Source organism: Triturus cristatus, chromosome 9 (genome assembly GCF_964204655.1).
Source record: "Triturus cristatus chromosome 9, aTriCri1.1, whole genome shotgun sequence".
Lineage (NCBI taxonomy): Eukaryota > Metazoa > Chordata > Amphibia > Caudata > Salamandridae > Triturus > Triturus cristatus.
This window is the reverse complement of record NC_140592.1, coordinates 566435255-566459919: the sequence shown is the minus strand read 5'-3', so window position 1 is coordinate 566459919 and position 24665 is coordinate 566435255. Positions and strand designations below refer to the sequence as shown.

At 45.7% G+C, this 24665-nt stretch overlaps 1 protein-coding gene across 5 annotated transcripts in view; it reads left to right on the top strand.

Annotated features, from left to right (window-relative positions):
• Positions 1–24665, top strand: part of KLC3 (kinesin light chain 3) — a 1068754-nt gene that overhangs the window by 840116 nt on the left and 203973 nt on the right. For all 5 annotated transcript variants that reach the window (XM_085625583.1, XM_085625579.1, XM_085625581.1 and 2 more), the window contains one exon: positions 4985–5081. In XM_085625583.1, the coding sequence (XP_085481709.1) occupies positions 4985–5081 (97 nt within the window). The remainder of the gene's footprint in view (positions 1–4984; positions 5082–24665) is intronic.

The following is a 24665-nucleotide window of genomic DNA, read 5'->3' as shown; positions in this document are numbered from 1 at the left end:
AAAGTAACCGTTCCATTGAACCTGTTTCCCTTGATTGCGGGCAACAGCGGGTCTTGTTAGGGCGGTCGCAAGCGCTCTCTTCGGCGCCGAACTTCGGTTCTGTGCTGACTCTGCCCTCGGTGACCCGGTACCGGGGCAGAATAAGGGCTGAAACATGTCGACCTTTTTATGGACACTTTTTTAGAATGCACAGGGTCCTAACTCACCCCTGAGTGCACACCAACGACCTACGAATCCCCCAACATCCAGTACGATTAAAACTTTTTACTGGCTCTGTGGGTTTTTAAAGTACAACCTTTTCACCACTAATCACTTCACTAAGACTCACTCTCCCCCCCCTATTTTTTCATTTACTATCACTACCAATATAACCAGTGGTATATTCTCCAGGTGGAGAAAGCATTACAGCAAAACCCAATGATGATGCTGTCACGTTACATATAACGAAGCGGAGAACCAAGATATACCGCTAACATCGATCCCAGTATAACGTGATTGAGGGTTTTTTACAGTACCTTATACTGTCCGTGCACACCCTGGTTCTTTGGGACTAGTGATCCACTCCCCATTGATTTTTGAATACTTGAAACTAGGAAGTCGAGTGGATCAGAAACTCTTCCTTCTCCCTCCTGATTGATTATCATAATAGAGTTAAAAAACAGTACACCTCAGGCCTTCACCACAGAAGCAAAAATAAAACTTAGTCACTGAAATATAGTACTTCACTCGCTTACTTCAACTTGAATCGATATTATATGTAGAGTTTGCTTCAATGTTTACACAACCAGAATAATAAAATGGATAATGTCACTGTCATAATGAACACTGACACTTTGAAATTCAATTGTCATAAACTTATATTGACACCAGATGCCGTTCAGGAATTATTTAAAGCAAAATTATTCATTTACTGTAAAAGGTTTCTCAAAATATTTTTGTTAGTTTCCTTAATAGCCCAGGAATCCCTGACTGAATAGCTTATATCAATTTTTTAGTGTACTCATAAAAGTTGTTTGGTTTCATGATTGATCTTTATGCTTTTGGGGCAGTAATCCAAAGTAAGCTCAGAAATGATCTGGGGAGCCCTTTCCACCAGGAAGCAATATTGAAGGCTCGGCCAATGCACTACAACCAAGTAAACCAAGCTTGAGTATTATAAGAGCCTGGGGAGAAGCCTGCCTGAGGGTAAATAATCATCTTGCAGCAGTCGCCTTCAATGCAGTTTAAATTGTCGTAGGTCCTTTGTGAAAAACTGGGGAAACGTGCAACACAGTAGATGGTATTTTTGTATTGAAAGTATTGAAAGGAGGTAATACAGAAAGTCCACAGTCACAATTACTTTAATCTACTATAAACCGCCATGACGTTTGTTACAACACTGTCTATGTGAGGACCTCAGTTTAAATTAGAAGTTAAGGTAACACCTAAAAACATGTAGTTTAGTTTTATTAAGATTAGTTGTTAAAAATGTAATGCTTTTATAAACGGATAAATAATCTAGCTACCACTGAAGACCAATGGCAGTCTAATCTAGCAAGATCAGATTATCAGCTAACACAAGCCTGAAGACTACAATTTTTTTAGATGAAACAACTTCTCCCATAGTTAAATAGGAAGACAGATCTGCAAGATAGAAATTGAAAAGGGTGGGACTCGGAGGATGTCAGGCCAGGTCTACCTCAGCAATGAGAAATCCAAGCATGCAAAAAGAGAGGACAATAACCACAGAGGACACACCGCTACAGAACAATCCTATGTCAAGAAAGAACAAGCAGAGGAGGAAAAGAGCTTATTGTTTTCAACAGAAACTTGACACCAATATAAAATCAGACAGTATTAACCTTTCTCTTGGTAGAAGCACTGGATCATACAAAGATAAAATATTTTACTCAGTGATCCTGAACAGTCTTGAGGATATTGTGTCAAAACTGCAGCAACATCACTTAAATTACCCATAAAACATATGAAAGAAGTTCCAAGTATGAAATTAAGGGTGACATCAAACTACCAAGAGTTCCAAAACCTTCCAGCCACATACAGACAGAATTATGTTTTAAATTCAAACTTCTAGCGTTGACTGATTGTTCTACCACTTGCCCAAGGAACAAGAGAGACTTATGAACCAAGAGCTCGGACTGTAATAGAATATAGGATTGCTCTCATAGTAGTTATACCAGGTTCAGAAACATTCTGAAACTTCTAGTTGTGCCTCCTTGCCTATATACCATCCCCCTTTTCATTTGAACATTTTTGAGTTAATCCCTCATGCTCATTTCACTCTTTTTATTCACATTATTTTTCAGGACTTTCACTCCATTACTTAGATAAAACTGATGGAGGTCATGCCACAGTTCAGTATGACGTCATCAGTGACACCACTGCCAACCACTCATTTGAATTGCTATCAATTTTTTCTCAGACTATTTACTCAGCCTGTTCAATTTGTCCAACATCGATCACTCTCCAGGCAGACAAGACAGAATTTCTAAACCTTATTTTATTTTATGAGCGAAATGAACACAAACTCTGCCTCACCAGAGACTTCAACATTTGATTCATTTGTTCAGTTAATGCTTTTGTCTCCTCATTTACAAATGCCATCTCAGAACAGGCTTTTTTCAAGTAGTTCAAAGGCTTTCAGATTTTACTGGAAATACTTGAGATCCCTTTTTAGATTCAAAGTCTTTACCCTCTGTTACCACTTTCACATCAATAACCTGGAATTATAATTGCCTGATCCTTCTATAAATAGTAGTTCACACACATTCACAGTGGTTTTCTGTAAAACTCATCTCTGATTCTAGCATGTCATTCCATTTTTCTCAATCGCTATGGAATTCCCTGGTATTTCCATATCCAGAAGTACTGCTACCCTCAATGTTGGTGCTTTAGGGTACAGGAATTACCTATTCGGTATTGGCACTTTACTCCGCCCTAAGTGGCCTCGTTTCATAGCAGTCTCAAAAGCCTAAACTTCATTGACCTCTCATATGGATAAATATTTTCGAAGGAACAATAGACAATGGTGTTATACAATCTGCTCCCAATAAGATAAAACACCATATACCACACCCCTGCCATTTCTAAATTCTTTAAATAGCAGGTGTTTTAATTATCCAATTTGGTGGTACTTAAGTTAATGTCATCGGATGGATAGAGTTGCTTTTGTCAGGATTCGAACTCTGTGAACAGTGAGCATTTAACTCGCTGAGCCATGGTACCTGTTTTATTAGCTAGAGCATACTTGTAAATAAAATCAAATGCTAACAATTGTTTTTTTCTTCACCCGGAAGATGTATCCATCGATTAATTAAATAGGCTATTTGTTTTTTCATGTGCAAATATATAAAAATATATTGATGGTCCACCTTAATGCGATGTAGACTGATGCAGTATCATTCCTACAGAGGAACACCTGTTCAAGCTCTGGTTGTATTTCACCTCAATATAGGCAACAACCTCCCTAAAATATCACCTCTACTCACTGATGAACCTGCTCCATGGTGCATCCCAAAATGACAAGAGGAGAGAGAGTAGACTGCCTAGCTTACCGGCACACAATTAGCTCAGATGCATTGTGGTCAATGTAGTGCATAACACTCACTCCACTTAAAAGTCTTCATTTTTCACCATTGATGGTGCAGCCAGTGCTGTGTATCTCTAGACATGTGTTTCAGGATATTTGTCCTTCCTCAGTAGAGAGTAACACTTATAATTTGGGGGTGCTGGCAATGCCGCTCAGTCTTCTCAGGTTTCTTTACCACTTCCAAAGTGCAGGTGCATCCCATTGAGCTTATCAGCCAAGTGACTCAACAAGGAGCCATCACAAAAGGGAGAGGGAGCACACTACATGGCATACCAGCTCACAATTCACACAGATGCTTTGTGGTAAGTGGAGTGCATGATAACACTCACGTTAGTTGAAAAGTCTTTAGTATTCACCATTGTTGTTGCAGCCAGTACTGTGTGTTTCGGGATATTTGTTCTTCTTCAGAAGAGAGTGGCATTTTACATTTTGGGGTGCTGGCAATGCTGCTCACATTTTTCTCAGGTATCTGTACCACTCCATGAGCACATGTACAACTCCCAGAGCACATGTGCATCCTAATTAGTTTGTCTGCCCAATTACTCAACAAGGAGCCAATCACTAAAGGGGAAGGAAGCACACTGCCTGGCATACCACCACACAAGTTGCCCAGATGCATTGTGGTAAAATCAGGGCAGAATAACAACTGGATTCCCACCTTTCCCGCAAAGCATTTACACTAACCCGGTTTGTAATGTTTTCTTCCCTGTCCACAGTTCATCTGGCTTTTTAGTGTCCTTTGGTCATATGGGCATGTTATAAAACAATTAAAATAAATAACCCCCCATCCTGGCAGTTAACTTGATGGTCTTTCCAACAAAAACGACGTGCTCACATCAGTTGTTACTATTTTCAAGTGAAGGGATATGGTATCTGTAAAATAAGTTGATCTGTGAAGTAATCTACCTCATACTGCCAGATTGGTTGAAAAACTCTGCACATTTCACAAATTAAAAATTATGATATCACAGCACAAGCTTGTAATGTAACTTGATCACTATTGATGGTGCTCTTAGTTCAGACTTTTGCAATAAAAGAGATTAAATACCTATTTTAGTTTGGTCGTGCATGTCCTGGGGCTATTTATTCTGTTTGTGTTTAATAATGTGTATTAAACTATACTGGGTCTGGATATAACTCTTTAAAAATCCCACTAGAAGTGTAAAGCATATAGTAAACAAACAACCTCCACTTAAATCCTGAACTTCTGTACTGCTAAAATGTTTCTCACTGAATAGTTTTCTATAATGAGAAAACGTGGCTGATGGCACTGCACTTTTTTCTGGAATGGAACTAATCAAACCTCAGCCTTGGCCATAGTTTTGCATGAGTTATGCATATGCTAGCTGTGAGAAAACCATCAGTAGCTTTCTAACCACAATTCTTAATTTTCCACAGGCCTCAGCCTACCTGAAACAAGGGAAGTATCAAAAGGCAGAAGAACTCTACAAGGACATCCTCACCAAACATGAAAAGGACTTCTCCGCTGCTGAGGGTATGACGCCGTATGAACATGTGTTTGGCCCTTATTGTAAATATTCAGATAAGATATTGGGAGCAAATGGTATCTGGGTCTCAAATGTTGATACAGTATCATAAACACATAGTGATATGGGCGCAAAAACCGTACCCCAATATTTTATAACACCCTAAAAGTTTTAGACACCCCAACTTTGTCCATTACTTTTCTCCCACCAGAAATAATTGCACAAAATGGGACCCTCCCGACATTCAGTTTATTAGAGTAACAAAATAAGTAACTAGGAAAACTCAATAATTTAGTTCCAGATCAGACTGAAAAGTTAAAGGGGTTTATTACAAGTGTTTCAGAATAAATTGAGAAACATTTCAAGTCCCAAATGAGCAGCAAAATCAGAAAATGGTCAGAAAGCATCACTGATAGTTCAGGAAAGCCATCTCTAAAAATCTCTCTCGCACCCAGAATAAAGGAGTTCACTATCACAATTCTTGCATAACAATATAGCTAGCACAGCCAATTAATCATAACATGATCATAAGTAACAACTCTGTAGCAAATCAGAAAGAAAAACGTCAATCCCTTAAACACAAACACTATCTCAGTTGAAGAAAGCATCCAGAATCTTATTTGCTACTGCCATCCACAGATGTTTGAACAAAATATGAAACATTTCAAAAATACAATTTCACACAAAGGAATAGGGCTTGTTTGCCCAGCGGAATTACAGCGTAAAGACCTTGGATGTTACAACATATCAGGAACACTAGAAAATTCATTGAAAGCATTGTATTCATAACTGTAACATTAACCATGCACCAGCTGTCTTCTCTTCTGCAGAGTTTGTGAGGAGAGAAGAGAAGATGCACAGGATGACATGATGGAAGGGGTGAATACAGAAATGAATGACAGAATTAGCATCTCAAAGATTTCTTCATTCAGTTTCATAACCATCAAATTAACAAAACAACCATGTATTACATTTATCAGATTTCACTTTACTTCATTTAGTATCCTTGATACATAAATAAAATATTTAAAAAACATTTTTTAAAAATCATAAAAGTCATAAAACTTAATCCCGGCAGACTTCATTCAATATCATTACAGTTGTTGTTACCGATATATATCCAGGTACTCCCCCAAATTGATAATACTAACTCTGCAGTGCCTAAGTTATTAGTTAAAATCAGCTCCAAGTAAAAAAATGTATAAAACTCATGCTGTCTTAGTGCAGTGATCACTAAGGTGCTGTTAGAGAGGATTGGCCAATAAGTGTCAACTCTATAAACACATGTATGTACATAATGTATAAACACATAGTTTTCTAGGACAACTCATTACTAGTGTACTAAATGTGCTAAAGTTCACAACAATTTCCGAAACTTCTCCCACATTGTTCAAATGTTGAACAAGAACCAATAAAGGAGGACAAATTTAAAAACCTTATCTAAAGTGCTAACATTAGCACCAAATACTGCCTGAAAGGGTGTTAGAATCCTTTGATCATCCATCGACTCTTCCAGTCTATTTAAGACCTGCCTGGCAAATATTTTTTTAAGGTTGTCCACTAGGCTTATAGGCTTATAATTTGACGTGCAGTTTGCGTCACACTTTTTAAATATTGGGATTATATCCACCCCCCTCCAGGTATCTTGGATCTCTCTTCCACTAGCTATTACATTAGAGATAAGGTTTACATAACTAGCCCTCAACACAGGTTCTGATGTATATAGATCACCAGAAATGTGATCAGGACCAGGGGCCTTTAGTGCCTTGAACCTATTGATAGAGAGGGTACCCTCTAAACTAAACAAATCGCGACGGACTTCCTACTCCCCAACTTGGTAAAGTCACCCTCTGGACACTCGTCTGCCACATGCAATAATATGCCTGAATGTCCCACCATAGTTCATTTTAAGGGCCTGAAGCATATCTTGCCAGTTAGTATCCTCCCACTTCCGTTTGGCATAGTCAATTGCAAACTTGTATTCCCGACAAGCTGTACGAATCTCATGTCAGTTACAGCCCCTAATAGCACTTCTCAGCACTTTTTTGGCCTGCTCACAATCTGTTGAGCACCATTTTGGGTCATTGGGAGGAGCTTGTATATAACCACTTGATTTTTTATAAAAAATACTCTGTAATTTCTTAAAGAACCTACCATGAATATCTAAGTTTGTAATTGCCTCCTCAGGGAAAGTCTCATAATTTGATAAACAATATATAAATCACTGATATATCTCGGCATGGAGGTTCTCATTAGCCATAACCTTAGGCCAAGAAACTCTTCTATAGTTATTGGCCACAATAGGTTCAGGGACCATAGTACTGTGATTAGGCGACGATCTCCTGAGGTCATTCCCCGATAGTGTGACAATCAGGGGCTGTGGTCACTATCTGTACACAACAAAACCACAATGTCATGAAGCAACGAGCAAAGACTGACCACCAGGAAAACATAATCAATCACAATAGAAATGGCTCCCTCTTAAACGCGGCTGCTCTCTTTTGGTCAGAGCAGATTTTCATGCTACGCACTATCACCAGTGATGCAGTTTGTAAAGCAGCATTGGAGAGACTGCATCCTCCTTTTCAGTTATCAACCTAAGATATTGAAATGGTCAAATAAAGAATTTAAATCCCGCTACAATGACTTTATTCTTCTGCTGTAACTTTGCAATCAAATCATCTAGTAGAGACATAATCAGTTCAGTGATTTGCTATCCGATGGCAAAGACCTAGTATCACCGGGGGTGGGGCTTGGCCTTGCAGTGAAATGGCCGCTCGCTAGAGAGGCTCCTCCAGCTAATCCAGCAATTATCATAAGACCACTGGCCTTTAACACCATAAACTGTGCGTGCCCACACGCTAGAAGAGATCATGCACTCGCAAATCCTCGGCAGAGTACACGGAGGTTGCTCCTGCAGATATCGCGGTGAATGGTGTGCTGAACCTCTGGAGCTGAGAGGCGCCATCTTGCTCTAAAGAGTGCTGCCGTAACGAGCACTGCTGACTGCGCACATCGCCGTAATGATGCGTCCTGACCCCCAGCCTATCCGCAGTCAAAGAAACCCTGCAAGCCCCAGCCGGGCCTTCCGCTGCGGCCTGGGATGTGAAAGGAACTCCTGAGGCCTAACGGCCAACCTAAGAGCTGCCGAGCCCGACCACTACATGTGGAGCCGGGCGGCAGATATGAGGACGGGTCTCTGCCTTGGGCCCCCGCTCCTTCCACGCTGCTGGCGGGGGCTCAGTCCCACTTCCTACCACCGCTACACCAGAAAAGAAAGACTATGTTGGCCCCCATCCATTAGGGCCAAGAAAAGTAAGCAAGCCAGGGGGTGGATGGGGCTGCACTGGGCCTCGCCTGCTGGCATGAGGGAGATCGCAGAGACCAGCTGCGACAGCCGAATCGATCGCCATAGGGAGGTCGTACCAAAGAAAACACTGCTGCAGGCACCTACAACACGCCGCCGGTGGGAACTTGGCAAGCTAATGGTGAGTGGCCCGCTGACAATGAGAGGGGGTTTGACCTTCATAGCAGCCCCCTATCAGTAACAGCACACTACGATCTGTGCTCCTCCCTTGCAACAATAAAGGGGTCCCAGCACCCACCTTTTCTCCTGCCTTCAGCTCTACTGACCCTCAAGCCTGAAAATATATGATGCATAAGCAGGCCCCAAATAAACACGAAATAATTCACTACAATATACAGAAGGAGAGCACCAGAGATTAAGCACTACGGGGCTAACGCTGAACTGAAACCTGACGGGCCCCCAACCTAGACCCGCTGATTCAACCCCTTTGAGTCATCTTGCATACAGTTGAAAGCAGACTTGGCATAGACATTGAAGCTGTACAGCAGATTATTATAAATTCCAATGAAGCGGCTAATCACTATAAATACACCCGGCATCTGGAGCATTAAGGAACACCTAGGTCATAACTGCCCAGCACTGGGAAGCACTCCTGGGACACAATGGGCACGCACGACACGCGCCAGTCAAAAATCTCATTCGGAAGTAAATTAACGAGCCAAACAGAAACAGACCAACTACAGACCAACTACAGGAACAAACTACAGAACCCCTCGTGGAAGAACAGATTCAAGAGCAGGACCTCAAATCTATTCCTGCAGACGTCAAATCATGACACTAAACTGGACCAAATGGTGCACCGCCTCATAAAATTAACGAGAAGACGGTTTAGATCAGCTAGAAACTCAAGTGTCAGACATAGACGACAACCAAGCAACAACCAAAGAGCAACTACTGAAAATGGACAAGGTCCTAGCCATTATCAAGTCCAAGAATGAAGACCTTGAGGCTCGCTCAAGGCAGAGCAACCTTCGTATCCTAGGTGTACCAGAATCCACTGCCATTGACAACATGGAGAACTATATTATCAACATGCTCAAAGACCTATTCGACGAGCACCTGTCCCCAGTATTTATAGTTGAGCGCGCGCATTGATCCCTAATGCCCAAACCGCCTCCGGGTGCACCAGCTAGGCCAATTATTGCACGCCTACAAAATTATAAATGCAGAGACATAGTGCTGTGCCAGGTGACAGAAAGAGAAGTGCAATATGGAGGCAATATTGTCTCCTTCTTTTTGGACTTCACCACTGCCGTCCAGGCAGCCCGAAATGACTTCCAACCCGTCAAAAAGCTCCTGCAACAAGCTAATGTCAACTATGCCCTCCTGTATCCGGTGAAGCTGCAGGTTATGCACGACGGCAAACCCCATCGTTTTACAACCACAAAGCCTACACTCAAGTTAATCAAAAGCATCTTTGCAGAGACCCGGAAAAGCGCCCCGGGAGTGGCTGGAGGATTGCAAATGATGACAACGATAAGGATCATTTCCGCCCCCTCTCCCAAAACAAAACATGGGAGTCCTCCTTCGAGACACTGAAGCAGATGGACGCCTCCCTATGCCATTCAATGCAAGAGAAAGGCAGCAGGGTTTGTAACAACTGCACTAATATATTTATATATATATTTATAGTCTGGTCACTAATATTTATAAGCGCATGTATTGCCCACCTCAAATGGCCAGCTGCCACATATAAATACAAAATGCTGAAAGGTTGATGAGGGGTAATCCAGACAAATACAATAATGAGTCAATAAGCCAGAAGAGTTCTTTCGCAGGTCCGAAACTGTACACGGGGTGATAATTGGATTTAACTGAGACACCACTTACAGACGTTTGGAAACGCTGGAGATTAACAGGATTATTTTTTTTTTTTTTTTTTTTTTTTTTTGAAACCGTTTATTGCAATCTCAAATAGTTACAGGTATGGGCCTACAACCGTCTGGCCGGCCGCTAGAGTGGCAGAAGCATATGACGTATATACAGAAAAATCTCTTAGCGGTGCAAAAAGGTAAATCAGGAGATATCAGTAGTGCAGGCCACATAACTCCAAACCCACAATACGGTTTCCTTTTGTCGAAACACAACAACACAAAAAAAAAAAAAAAAAAAAAAAAACACACATTAACAGGATTATTGAGGTCTTGGTGACATATTGAACACGCTAAGGCTTTTGAGATTCTGGAAGTATCGGACTTAACGAGGGACGTTTTATGACGCATCTCACCGTTGGCGTTTCTTAATTTGGACACATGAACTTTACCTACTCACGAATATATTTCTTGCCTTGAAGAAGCCCTTTTAGGGGAAAAATACGTTGGCTGTACCTTAATGTTGAAAGGATATATGAAATATAGAATTTACAATACACAACCAACACAATCTGCGAAAGAACTCATATTGCTTAATGACTCATTATTGTATTTGTCTGTATTGCCTCTCATCAACCTTTCAGCTCCCTATGACCACAAGACCGGCTCCGCTACAGACTAAGAACCTGTTACATTGAACTTTGACTAACTGGCCAGATCACCTGGGCATCAATTACTGCTTCAGCCACCCAGCCACCCAGCCTTACCCAGGATGGCGTTTATGCCGGCTCAACTCTGCCCTCCAGGATGAGTCCCAGATGATGGACACTAAAGGTATTAGATGGGGGCAAGGGAGGGAGGAGGGAAGGGGATACTGAACCAAGTTTAGGGGTTGGAGTGGGTGGGGGTGGGTTTTGGGATTGTTAGATGTTACCGTTTCCTTTATTAGGATGAACTCGTACCTTAGAGCAGACCCCTATTCTGCTTTTCCCTGCTAAATCAGCGAGAGCACAGAGCATAGGCATCTGCTCCCTGAATATTAGAACCCTAAAACATCACTACTGGAGAGGGATATCCGGATCATAGGTCGCCATTGCTTGGCTAACAACATAACTATATCACCCCAACACAGTCCCATGACTACAAATATTAGATGCTTAACATGGAATGTTAGAGGGCTTAATGATGCAAGAAACGCCCATTTAGTTCACACCTACCTCACAAGACACCACATTGATATATGCGTCCTGCAGGAACTCGATCTTACCTCTTCCTTCGCAACGTGCCTTAAAGCCTGATGGTGTGCAAAAACTGATGCATCCTACTATGCACGTGGCACAGCGAAACTCATCGTAGGAACATCCAATGGAAATCATACAAGTGAAAATAAATCCAGAGGGTTGTTTTGTCCTCACAGGTAGAATATTGCACCATCACCCTTTAATATTTGCATGCATATATGAACCAAACACAGATTGCCCTGAGTTCTTCAGCGAAGTATGGAGACATATTGCCACACTTGGACCGGGGACTGTCATAATGGTGGACGATTTCAAGTTTATACTTAACCCAGACATGGTCAGATCCAGCACTCCCCGTCGCCCGCACACCAAAGCTGCATCACAACAATACACACTAATAGAAGACCATGGCCAGACGCTTGGCGTTTTTCGCATAACACTAGCAGAGAAGGCATATGCATCACATCAGCGACCAGAGCCTGGTCACATATAGACTACTGGCTCGCTACCAAAGACGCATTGACGTGGGTGACAAATACTACATTAATACCCCAGACTCTATCAGATCATGCCCTGGTGCTACTGGAACTAACAATGCCCCAAGCTCCCCTGTGCGCTTTTACTTGGCTATTCCGCCTGGAGCATTGCGGGACCAGGTGTTCCGACCTGAGATACACACCGCCATTGTAAAATACTTCTCAACAAAGGAAGGATCGGTGTATTCCCCAATGGTGCGGTGGGAAGCGTTCAAGGTCGTCATAAGAGGTGTCTGTATTGCAAAACAAACAGGAGTCCTAAAAGCCATACGCTCGAGACTCATGCACCTTGAGTCAGAGTTGCAAGCTTTAGAACAAGACTTCTTTCAATCCAATGACCAGAGCATCCTCGCGCACATAGGTGAAACCCTGTCCGAGTATAATAAGGAAGCGGAGCGAGAAATACACTACCTAGGGAGAGAGGCCAAGCTCGTAGATATGGAGTGGGCAAGCGACCCAGTAAAACACTAGCCCACATGCTTCGACCCCCTGCTGTGAATACTTATATCGCCGACTTAGTGGATGAACACGAGGAACACCACACTAGATCCACTGATATACTGCATTTTATGACCACCTATTATTCTGAGCTGTAGCAATCTAAATCCCACATTCCCACGGACCAAATTAAAAATAACCTTGACATGGTACAACTACTATGGCTGGATGACGCGCGTCGTCAATACTTAGACTCCCCATTCATGGAGGAGGAGGTCCTACATGTAATTCACAGCCTGCCCAACGATAAGGCCCCGGGCCTGGTTGGTCTTACTACATCATTCTATAAAGAATTTGCTGCCACAGTAATCCCTCATTTTCTAGCCGTGTACCAATCCTCTAGGAAACCAGGGAATTACCGCAATCATTGCGATAAGCAGTCATTGTCACTATATTAAAACCTGCAAACCGACCATCTCATGTGACTCATATAGGCCACTCTCCATGATCAACGTAGATAATAAAATCTTAGCCAAACTTATCTGTAATCACCTATCACCGCTTCTCCATGACAATACGACCTGATCAATCGGGCTTTGTGCCAGACCGATCTACCACACATAATCTCCGCACCTTCTTTGCGGTAATGCATGTGACAGATCCAAGTGTCGCATTACATATAAGCCACTGCTGCTATCTAGATATCAAGAGGGATATCAAGACTGCCAAGTAAAGAGGAAGAAAGGGTGATAAGAGTCATGCAGGGGTTTGTTGGTCTCCCTCCGATTAATCTGTGGGCAATGGGGTATCCAAAGATATTGGAGAAGATGCCTCACTCACTTATCGTGACATGCTTCATCATAGGCGTCTTTCCACACCCAGGTAAGATGGTACTACCTGGGCGGACTCAACCAAAGATGTTATGAGAGTTCTTATATAAAGCAAAAGCTGGCCATGCAGGAAACCAGATGAGTGATAGTAAAAATACCTTCAGGTATAACCAAACGATATGTTGATTAGGCGGGTACCTGGGGTATATGATAAAAACGTGAAACAAACTGGGTATTCTGAATGTATTGGTTCAGTTATACTCTCTTTAAAGTGCCAACATGTTTCGGCACACACCGTGAGCCCTCGGGTCTGGGGTGCTAAATATCTACTGCTACGTATCCCTGCTCTTGAAAAAAGCACGCATTCCATACATAAGAATGAGGCCTAATGCGCTCACGTGTATTTTCTGTTTTCCCAGTAGTTTTCTAAGGAAAAGGAAGAAAAAGCAACACAGGGGGACATCACACCTGGCTCGAATCAAGACAGGCTGCTTCCACTGGAATATCTCCATTCTGTACACTGGGCCTTGGTGTCATAATATTACAACTTTCCTGTGTGGTGTACTAACATGAGCAAATTCCCTCAAGACTATATTCAAATAGTGGTGATCTCCGTGCAATTCATTAAATAAAAAAAAAAAAATATTAGTAAAAATACACAACAAAATAGGTTTAGTGAATCATATTGTTTGTATTGATTCAGATACATACCCTCTATACTTCTTTCCGTGCTAGTTAAACTATGCCCAAGTGTCAAACCTAGGTGTAGATATATATCATATGTGACCATACACATGCCAGTGGGGTCTGTTGTTTTGGCTTTTCATGCTTACCTACTGGGTTTTATTATTTTGCAACACCCGGATCAGGAGGTTGGTGCTGCCTTATAGTCACACTCTATAAGGAAAACAGTATATCGCATCCATTGTTAAAAGGCTCTGCCTAGTTAAAGTTTACAGACGCAACAGTCTTTCCCCTCTGTAATACGCTAACTAACAGTGCATGTATATTTTTAACATTATCAAATATGAGGAATATTCGTATTTTCAAACCCCGGCTGTTGTTCGGTAGTCACGAAGGAAAGATATCTGGCGCTCCTACTATCATCTCGTTATCATTTCATGCTCGTTCCCTTTCTTTTGGTGTGACTATCAATTTGTACATCGCTGGGTGTGAGAGTATTTATTGGCGTTCGCTCATGATTAGTATAGTTATTACCCTGGGAGGAAAAAGGCCCGTGACCACCGGCCTTGTGCAGTTCATCATCATCAGTAGTTCTTTATTCGGTTGTTAAAAACACCATAAAAGAATATATATACACAATACTTTTTCTTTAAAAAAAACAATTAAATCAACACCATGAGAACTCTGGTAAAAAAGAATACGTATTCACAAGAGAGGTACATAAATTCATAACAATCACAATTTACGCCTGTCCTCTAGTTGCTCTTAATCTCAAAGCGACTTTGATAAAATTCAATATACAACACAGAGTCAGTGGATCAGCCGCCCTTTGTAAGAAAAGTAGCGCAGGTTTAGTTCGAGTCAGTTTGGCCCATTTAATGATATCAATTAAAAATCTCCGCCTCGGCATTGAATAAAAAGAACATAATAGTACAAAATGAAGGGTGTCCTGCGGAGACCTATTGTCGCAGCCGCAGGCACGCTTCTGCTCAATCAAAACAGTGTAACTTAATGGGTCAGCTAATAAATGTGGTAAAAGATTGAGCCTAAAACGGGATATTAAAAATCTTTCCTGTGCATTATGCATGAGGTAGAGATAAGGTTCCATTCCCTCGGTGGTCTTAACAGAGCTATGGGCATTCACTGTTCCCTTGGTCCCTTCTTCTATCATTCTACTTATATTTCTTTGGGCCAGGAACAATCTTTGTAACTTGGGTTTATCCTGGGCTCTAATTACTGATGGATTATCAAAAAGATCTTTATGGCCCAGGTTCTCCAAATTGGTCTTAACATACTTAAGCCAAGGTATGTTCATGCTTCTTTCTCTTCCTAAACAGTCTCTCAATATTTGCCTACTTATCGCAGCTTCTGGATTTGTCCAGATATTGAGCCACGATAGAATAGGTCTGTACTTGACCATATCTTCAATATATGGCCTCCCCAGCTCTCTGTGGGCGATGACAGCTGGGATACTCTGGGGGATTTTTAATACTGACCGTACAATTTTATTTTCCTCCCGCTGCAATTGTTCTATGTCTACAAATCCCCAGACTTCAGCGCCATACATGGCTTTAGAACAACAAATGGAGCTGTACAAATTAATTGCTTGTTCTGGAGACCATCGCCCTAACCTCCGCCCATAACTGGTTATTGCACCATTTGATGATATTAATTTCCCACATTGCTCCTCTACCAAGGGGGTGAATTTTAACATCTCATCGAACAGTAAGCCCAAATAGGAGAAGGTCTGCACCTTTTCCAGTATATGACTCCCAATTCTGTACGTGAACTTTGACCGAGGTTTATTGCCTGCCGTCATTACAAATGATTTGCCAAGATTAACGGAGAGATCCAAAGTTCCCATAAACTTGACGAAACCATTGATTAATAAGCTAGCGCAACCAAGATGGCCGCGTAGGCTTACGGCTCTCGAGGGCCTCCGCAACCTCCCACGTCTATCCTGACTAAATCCTGGTAAATTTGACGGGCTTTTGCTGATGCATTCGCGCTGAGGTGCCACCCGTTTTCCAAATTCAGATCGGACGCCGGGAACCCGAATGGTCGCCCTCCGAAGTTTGTGGCCTGCTATTGCTTAGGTCCCGATCTCGAGTTGGTGAGGTGCCCGGGTACGAAGTGAACAACAGCGGCATGCTGGGCTCGACTTGCCATGTACCCCGCACTTTCACTTTCGTTTTCAAGTCTGTTTTTTGAGATCGGCTGAGGGACCTTGGTGTTTCAGAGGAGCGCGGACGGAGGAGTGTCTGGCCTGATTTTCGGACTATACACAGACTTCCTGTCTGCGATTGCAGTGTTCGATTGACTTAGCCAACTGGTCCCTGTCCCTGGCGCTGGCGAGTGCCAACCTTGGTGGCCTCCGGACGATGGCGGCGAGACTAGACGGAGACAAGTCGAAACCCAAGTCAACCCGGAGGGGATCCTATACTCAGGCCAACAACATGGATCGTTATGCGCAGCTAAAGGGATCCCCCAGTGGCTTGCATAAATCGCCTGAGAGGTCTAAAGAGGTCTCGGGCCCATCATCAGAATTGACCCTGCAGGACGTCATGGGCGCCATTGAGGAGATGAAGGCTGCTGTAGGTCAGCGGTTTGATACCCTGGCTCATAAATTGGACGCGGTCCTGATCGATGTGAATTTGGTCAGGGCAGACCTGTCCAAAACCAACGAGCGGGTCGACTCCTTGACGCAAGCGGCGTCGAGCCTAACTGTGGATGTGGCCGCCCTGCAGACGGAGGTCCGTAGGTTGCAGCTTGCCAGTGACCAGACGGATCGTCGACTTGAGGACTCTGAAAGCAGGGCTAGACGGAACAATGTTCGTATCATCGGAGTGCCGGAAAGATCGGAGGAATCTGCTGCTGATCTTTTTGTGGAGGATCTGGTGATCAATCGTCTCGCGCCCAAGGGATTGAGCAAGTTCTTTTCGGTGGAACGGGTCCACAGGATTCCGGGTGGTGCGCCCAAAGTGGGTGCTCCCCCGCGGCCTATAATCGCCCGACTTTTTAACTTTCGGGATAGAGATGCTATCCTTCAGGCGTCGAGGGTGGCCGGGCCGCTGAAGTTTGAGAACTCCAATGTCAGCTTTTATCCGGACTTCACGCAAGCGGTCCAGAAACAACGGCTGGGATTTTTGGGTGTCAAACGGCGCTTGAGGGACATGGAGCTGAAATATGCAATGTTATTCCCGGCGAGGTTGCGGGTTGAGTTCCAGGGTCGTTCCCAATTTTTTGACCGGCCGGAGGCGGTTGGAGACTGGTTGGATGCCCTGCCGCGGGGACAGGATCGAGACAGTCGGACGGCGGAGAGCGGACGGGATGTGGTGGAGCAGGACTAGAACTTGGTTCCTGGCGATGGACTAGACTGGCGATGTTTTGTACCTTGGCTCAATTGCACTCTAATTTGGCACACCGTGCCCTTCAAATGCCTGGCGGTTGTGGGGAGCTTATTGGGGTCTTTTCCTCCTTTTGGGGTTCTTTTTGTGGTATATGTTAGGGCGACAGGCACACTGCAAGTTGGGGGGGCTGTTTGGGCTCAAGCAGGGGTGCAGGGAGGGGGGAGTTGTGGTTCTGGGACTGTGGGGGAGGGGGGTTGTTGGGGATTGTTGTTTTTTTGTTTTGCAAGGCAATGTGAAGTTTTCTGCTGACTTCTCCGGGTTGTGCTCTCCGGGATGTGGGTATCATGTGCGGGAGTGGGATGGGGGGTAGGGGATTGAGAATCCTTTCGTGGAATGTGAATGGACTGGGGGACAGGATCAAGCGCGGGGTGGTGTTGCAGTTCTTGAAGCGGATTTCGCCCGACATTGTTTTCCTGCAGGAGACACATTTGATTGGGAACTCCTTCCAGGCCCTAAATAGGAGGGGCTATCGCCTTGCCGCTCACTCTGGTTTCACTTCTGGCTCTAGGGGAGTGGGCATTCTGGTTAGGGCCTCTCTCCCGTTGGAAGTGGACGAGGTGCTTCACGATGATAGGGGGCGATATGTGGCACTGGTGGGGAGATGGGAGGGCAGGACTATTTCGCTCGTGGCTGTGTATGTGCCTCCGGGGTTACAGACGGCTACATTTGCTGATTTGGGGCGTTTGGTCCTGGGACTCCCTGGGGGGGTTCTGGTGTTGGGTGGTGACTTTAATGCCGTTGTCTCCGGGTTGGAGGACCGTCACCCCCCCAGGGATCTCCCTAGGGCTCAGGCCTGGTTGGGTTTTTTTTTGGACACTTTGGGACTTGTAGATTGCTGGAGATTGATGCACCCGGGACAGGCGCAATATACCTTTCACTCGGGGGCCCATGGGAGTCTCTCGAGACTTGACTACATGCTTATGCCGGCGATCCAAGCTGGGATGATTGGGGAGGTGCGTCATTTAGCCCGAGGTATTTCTGACCATTCCCCTATATGGTTGCAGCTGAGGGTTGTCCCTGGGGCAGAGGGGAGAGTGGCACCCATTAGCCCCTGGTATCTTCGTAACCCTAAGATCCGCACGGAGCTGGTCAAGTCCACTGATCACTACTTCACTGATAATGTGGGGTCGGTGTCGTCGGCCGTCTCCCTATGGGAGGCTTATAAAGTGGTGGTCAGGGGGCAGGCCTTGTCCCTTATCTCCCATACTAAGAGGTGCGAGAGAGCAGAGGTGGTTCGCCTGGAATCTGAAATAGCTGAAATGGAGGAGGACTTGGAGCGTGGAGTTACTGATGAGAAATTGCATGTTCTCAGCCTCAAACAATCAGATTATAGAGCGCTAGTCACGGAAGCTGCTAAAGGGATGAGTAGAGAGCAGCAAGGGCGACTGTATGATGTGGGGGATAAGGCCGGAAAGCTGATTGCTTGGTTGGATAAGAAAGAGAGAGCTAGCAGGGTGGTGCCCGTCGTGGAGAGGAGGGATGGAGTGCGTGTGACTGACCCGGTTGAGATCGTTGACTGCTTCGCGGCTCATTTCCGCGGGGTATACTCTCCGGTTTCTGTGCGTTCGGAGGAGGATTCTCATCGGTTGCTTAGAGACATTGCATTGCCAACCCTATCGGAGGCTGATGCAGTTTTGATGGAGGCGAAGTTGTCGTCAGATGAGATCGCTTTGGCCACTCGCTCGATTGCATCGGGTAAAGCGGTGGGTCCTAATGGTCTTCCCATCGAACTATATAAGTTGCGTCCCGATAAGATAGCGCCGTATCTTCGAGACATGTTTTTGGCGGCACGTGCGGCGGGCTTCCTCCCCCCTGACCAACACCTCGCCACCATAGTTGTGATACACAAAGAGGGGAAGCCGCGAGATCGCTGCGCCTCCTATAGGCCCATTTCGCTGTTGAACGCAGAACCCAAAATTCTAGCTAAGGTGTTGGCTAACCGACTGGTTCGGGTCGTGGGCGACTTGATTCATCAGGATCAGTCCGGTTTTATACCCCATCGGAATACCGCTCTAAATTTGAGGCGGTTGCACGGCGTGCTTGCTAGAGCGGAATTTATACGTGAGCCGGCCATCTTGGCATCTTTAGATGCTACTATGGCGTTCGACACTTTGGAGTGGCCATATATTTGGGCCGTGTTGGCGAAATTTGGGTTCGGCCCTGAGTTTATTGGTTGGGTAAAATTACTATATGCTGACCCACTGGCTCAGGTGGTGGTGAATGGTAGGGTGTCGGCTCCCTTCGCACTGGGGAGAGGTACGCGGCAGGGATGTCCGTTATCACCCCTTCTCTTTGCACTTTCTTTGGAGCCTCTCGCCGCCTGGTTGCGTTGGGAGCCGTAGTTGCGAGGCATTAGATGGACGCCGGAGTTCGAAGACCGTGTCTCCCTTTACGCGGATGACATCCTTCTGTATCTCACTTCTCCCCGACAGTCGCTAATTGTATTGGTGGACGTACTAAATTCCTTTGGCCGCAACTCCGGCCTGGTCATCAACTGGGCCAAGTCGTGCGTCTACGTCCTCTCGGGGGATGCCCCCCTCCTGCCGCGGGATTGCCCTGTTCAGATTGCTACCCTGGGGTTCAAATATTTGGGAATCTTTATCTCACTGGATCATGCGGTCCGCTATGAACGAAACCTTCTCCCTCCCCTCCAGCGATTGAAGGCCGACGTCGCGAGATGGCGACAACTTCCGCTTTTGCCGCTCGGACGGGCGGCATTGTTTAAAATGATGTCGCTGCCTCGCTTTTTGTACGCTTTGCAAAATACTCTTGATGTCGTGCCGGCCCGTTATTTCCGGGAGGTGGAGGGTCTTCAGCGCCAACTGTTTTGGGATGGGCGGCCGCGGATTGCTCTCGCCAAGTTGACGCTCCCTTGGTACGATGGGGGGGTCGCCCTCCCCGATATTAAACGATACTATTGGGCGTCTCAGTTGGCGGCGGTGAACCACGGGATATATGGTCCTGCCTTAAACCCGGCCTTCGAGATGGATAAATTCCTGCTCCCGGGTGGGGACTATAATAGGGCGCTGTACTCGGTGACCCCGGACACGCGGTTGACGGGACCCACGCGGGTGGCGGTACGTGTGTGGCACGCGGCGAATGATGCGATGGGGTGGAGGGATCGCTTGACTCGGGCGACGCCGTTGTATGCCTCTGGGCGGTTGGGCTGTTTGTGGAGATCGAAAGGCTTTGAGAAATGGGATATGATTGGTATATGTAAGGTGGGTGATCTGTGGGCGAAGGGATCTTTCAAAACGTTTGAAATGCTCAAAATTGAATATAAATTAAACGATAGAGAGTACTTCCGGTATGCTCAAGTCTACCATGCGCTGTGTTCGGTTTTTCCGGACGCTGCTGCTATCCCCGAGTATTCCCCACTGGAGGATAGAGTGTTGGATGGCTACGTGCCCGACAGCACTATTTCCCTGATTTATAAGAAACTTATTAATGATCGTGCGGACTTGCTGCTCCGTCTGAGGGAGGCATGGACGGGCGATGGCTTGGAACTTGATGATTAGGACTGGGTATCGGTGGTGGCCTCCCCGAAAGAGGTGGCGATCCCGGCCCGCTTACGGTTTGTACAGCTGAAGATCCTTCATAGAGTGTATGTCACGGGCCCGGTTTGCTGCGTATGGGTTATTCGATGGATGGACTGTGTAAGCGTGGATGTGGCCTGCCGGGCACCTTTCATCATATCTTGTGGGAATGTTCGGAGGTTGTGCGATTTTGGAACGGTGTCCACACCGTTATGGAGGAGGTCACGCGCGTTGCCCTGTTGCCAGAGGCTAGGAGGTGTTTGTTGAATGTTTGGGAACCGAATGATTGTACTGCGGCACAGACGCAGTGGGTGACCTTGGGGTACATGGTGGCTAAGCGTAACATTGCACAGTTATGGGGCTCCCCGAGGCCGCCCACGATCGAGGTATGGAAGGAGAATATGGACTGGTGTATGTTTAGGGAAAAGACGTTGTATGTGGCGAGAGGCAAGCCAGGGAAGTGGACTAGGGTATGGGGTCCATGGAATTTATATCGAGGACGTATCTGCACCCCGCCTCTGCCATTAGAGGTCGATATTGCTTTGACCCCCTAGCCACGCATTCTGCGGGAGGGTGTGAGGTGTGTTCCACGCTTTGTTTTCCCGTTGCCCCCCTCTACCGCTTCCGGACAAGAACTGCTTTGGACACTGTATGTTATCCCCGTCCTGGGAAGAGCACGCTGCTATTTCGGACTCTCATTGCCTTGAGTGTGTTTTATATTTAATAAAAAATGAAACTGTTGTTTTCAATTGCTCCTGGCCTATGGCCACGGCCTGTTATATGTGCTTACGAACTGCCGGGCGCTTTGCCTCTGGTTCATTTGAATGTGTGGCGTTACACTGCGGGCCCTCGGGCTCTATAGCGGCCGGCCCTGGTGGTTGTAGGCCCTTGATTGTATTTTATTGTGTGCTAACGGTTTCTAATAAAAAAAAAAATTTTAAAAAAATAATCTGGAAGCTTTTCGGAGTGCGGGCTAACAGAACCGCATCACCTGCGTAAATCAGAACTGGGATATGGCGTGTACCAACTTTTGGGCAATCAACATTTAGATTAATTAGGGTCTGCTCTAAATTGTTAATGCATAGTGAGAATAAGAAGGGCGCAAGAATGCAGCCCTGTCTCACCCCACTAGTACACACGAAGGGATCAGTAAGGCCCCCCTCGGTGTTATAACGTACCCTGGCTGTGGTGTCCCTGTGTAATTCCCTAAGTATGGTGATCAGGCCCTGGTCAATGCCAAGCTGGCTCATCATTAGCCAGAGTTTGTCCCTATTTACATGATCAAAAGCAGCCGCCAAGTCCATGAACCCTAGATGGATGGTTTCATTGCTTGTTTTGATGTACTTGGCGACTAGCATATAAAGGTTCAAACATTGATCAATAGTTGACCTCCCTGATCTGAAACCGTATTGAATGTCCGATATGATGTTTTTTTCCTCGGTCCATTCAATTAATCAATCAGCGAAATGGGCCGATAGCACTGGGGGTTGTCCCTGTTACCCTTCTTGAAAATAGTGACAATGATGGCAGTTGACCAAGATCGGGGCAGACCAAACATGATGGCTGCGTTTATCACCCTAGTCATAATCAGGGCCCACAACTCCACATTACTGACGAACAGGTCAGGTGGGGACCCGTCTGGGCCGGGTGCTTTGTTTTTAGTTAGTCCCTCAATGCCCTCAGTAATTTCTGCTAAGGTGAACTCGACCAGCTGCTCCTGAGGGGCACCACCCCCCTCCGGAGCAGCAGTCTCCTTGCCATGATTATACAGGCTCTTAAAATGGGAGACCCACTGCTCCGGTAGGATGTTTGCACCGACCTCCGGGGCGCTGCTGTCGTAAAAGCAGGGTTTGTTAATTATGCTCCAGAATTTGGTGATATTCCTTTTTTCCGCTGCCTCCCTTAAGTCTGCCCACACTTCCCCCTGTAGTGCTAATTTTCTCCTTTTGATCTTGACCTTGTATTTTGCTCTGCACTGAATTACCCTATTTATATCCAGGGGCTTCTGTTTAAGGCAGCTTTTTAACTCCCTGAGGGCCCGTGAACAATCCCTATCAAACCATCTAGGTTGTTTAAAGGCTTTTTTTTGGGGTGCGTGTTGTCAAAAGCCCTTCGACCAGACTGGTTATCTGCCCAAATGCATTTAGTAATTGTGGCCCATCAGTTTCAAGGTCTAGGCATTCTTCAATGGGCTACTTCCCTTGCTCCATCAGGGCTCTATGAAATGTGGCACTCTCTATTTTTGCCCACTTGAGTCGCCTTCCTTGATCTGTCACCCTCTCAACAATGCCCCCCACTGAACGTATCCTAGGTAAAACCTGATACTGGAGTTCCATTGTTAGGGGGTTATGATCACTAAATGGGCTCCACTCGATCCCGACTGCTACAATCCTGTGTTTGCGGGGCCTAGAGACTAAAATGTAATCAATAATTGACGAACACCCTCTTCCCCTTAAAAGTCGGGGGGGGTGCCATCACTCTCCGTGGTCATCATATTTATCGTGTGTTCCATATCATGGCTAAACAAAATCTTGCTCAGGTCCCTTCCTTCTGGTGTATGGGCGAAATGAGGGCCTTTTTTGGCGGGGCAATGTGACCAATCTGAATTTGTTGGGAGCAGGAATGGGCATAAGTGAATGTTTAAATCCCCCATGATTATATTAAATGGGTTCATTGCCCCATTTGTATGTGGGTATTCCTTACTTAATTTAGAGTCTAATACCCCCAGAATATAATTTTCCTCCCTGCCTTCTCCCAGGTTATAGACATTATATAAAATCAAACCAAGTCCCTTACCCTCAAACCTTACAACCTGTACATTGCGGGATGGGCTTGCTATGTTGGACCATTTACCTTGCACCCTTAGATCCACGTACAGGTACAAACCTCCCATAGCTCTACCTGAACTAGATTTTAGAGCTGGGGTAAAAAAACATTTATATCCCTGCATGTGGAAGGAGCAGTGGCCGCTCCCTCTAGCAGCAAGGCAGGCTGGGGCTTTGAGTCCCCACAGCGATGTCCGGTATCCGGTGGCAGTCAGGCGCGTCCCGCGCCACGGTAAAGATCGGCGCCTTTTGTGCGCGAGCCCCCAGTGGCCGCTCCCTCTAGCAGCAAGGCAGGCTGGGGCTTTGAGTCCCCACAGTGATGTCCGGTATCCGGTGGCAGTCAGGCGCGTCCCGCGCCGCGGTAAAGATCGGCGCCTTTTGTGCGCGAGCCCCCAGTGGCCGCTCCCTCTAGCAGCAAGGCAGGCTGGGGCTTTGAGTCCCCACAGCGATGTCCGGTATCAGGTGGCAGTCAGGCGCGTCCCCCCTTGTGCAGTTAAATCATTGTTACTGTTGCAGGGTGACAGACCTCTCACTTCACCCCCTTTGTGACTAAAAAAAATCACATACATCTCCACACACCACCGACTTGCTTCGTCAAAGTACAGGCACCATTGGAGTACCTCCGTATCTCGCGCTGTCCGCCGCCGAATGCTGGAGTTTGTGGCGTGGGACTCTAAGTAACCGTAGAACTGTGTACATGATTGACGTCATCAGAAGGTGCAAGCTCCTTCGGAACAGGGCATGCTGGGAGTCTGAATTCTCCCCTGTAGCAGCAGTGGCGACCCTACCCGACGTCACCAAGGCGTTCAAATCCCTAGAGTGGCCATACCTATTTCAGCTACTCCAACACATAGGGCTTAGTACACATTTTTGAAATCTCAATAAACTCCTTTAAACTGCCCCCTTAGCTAGAA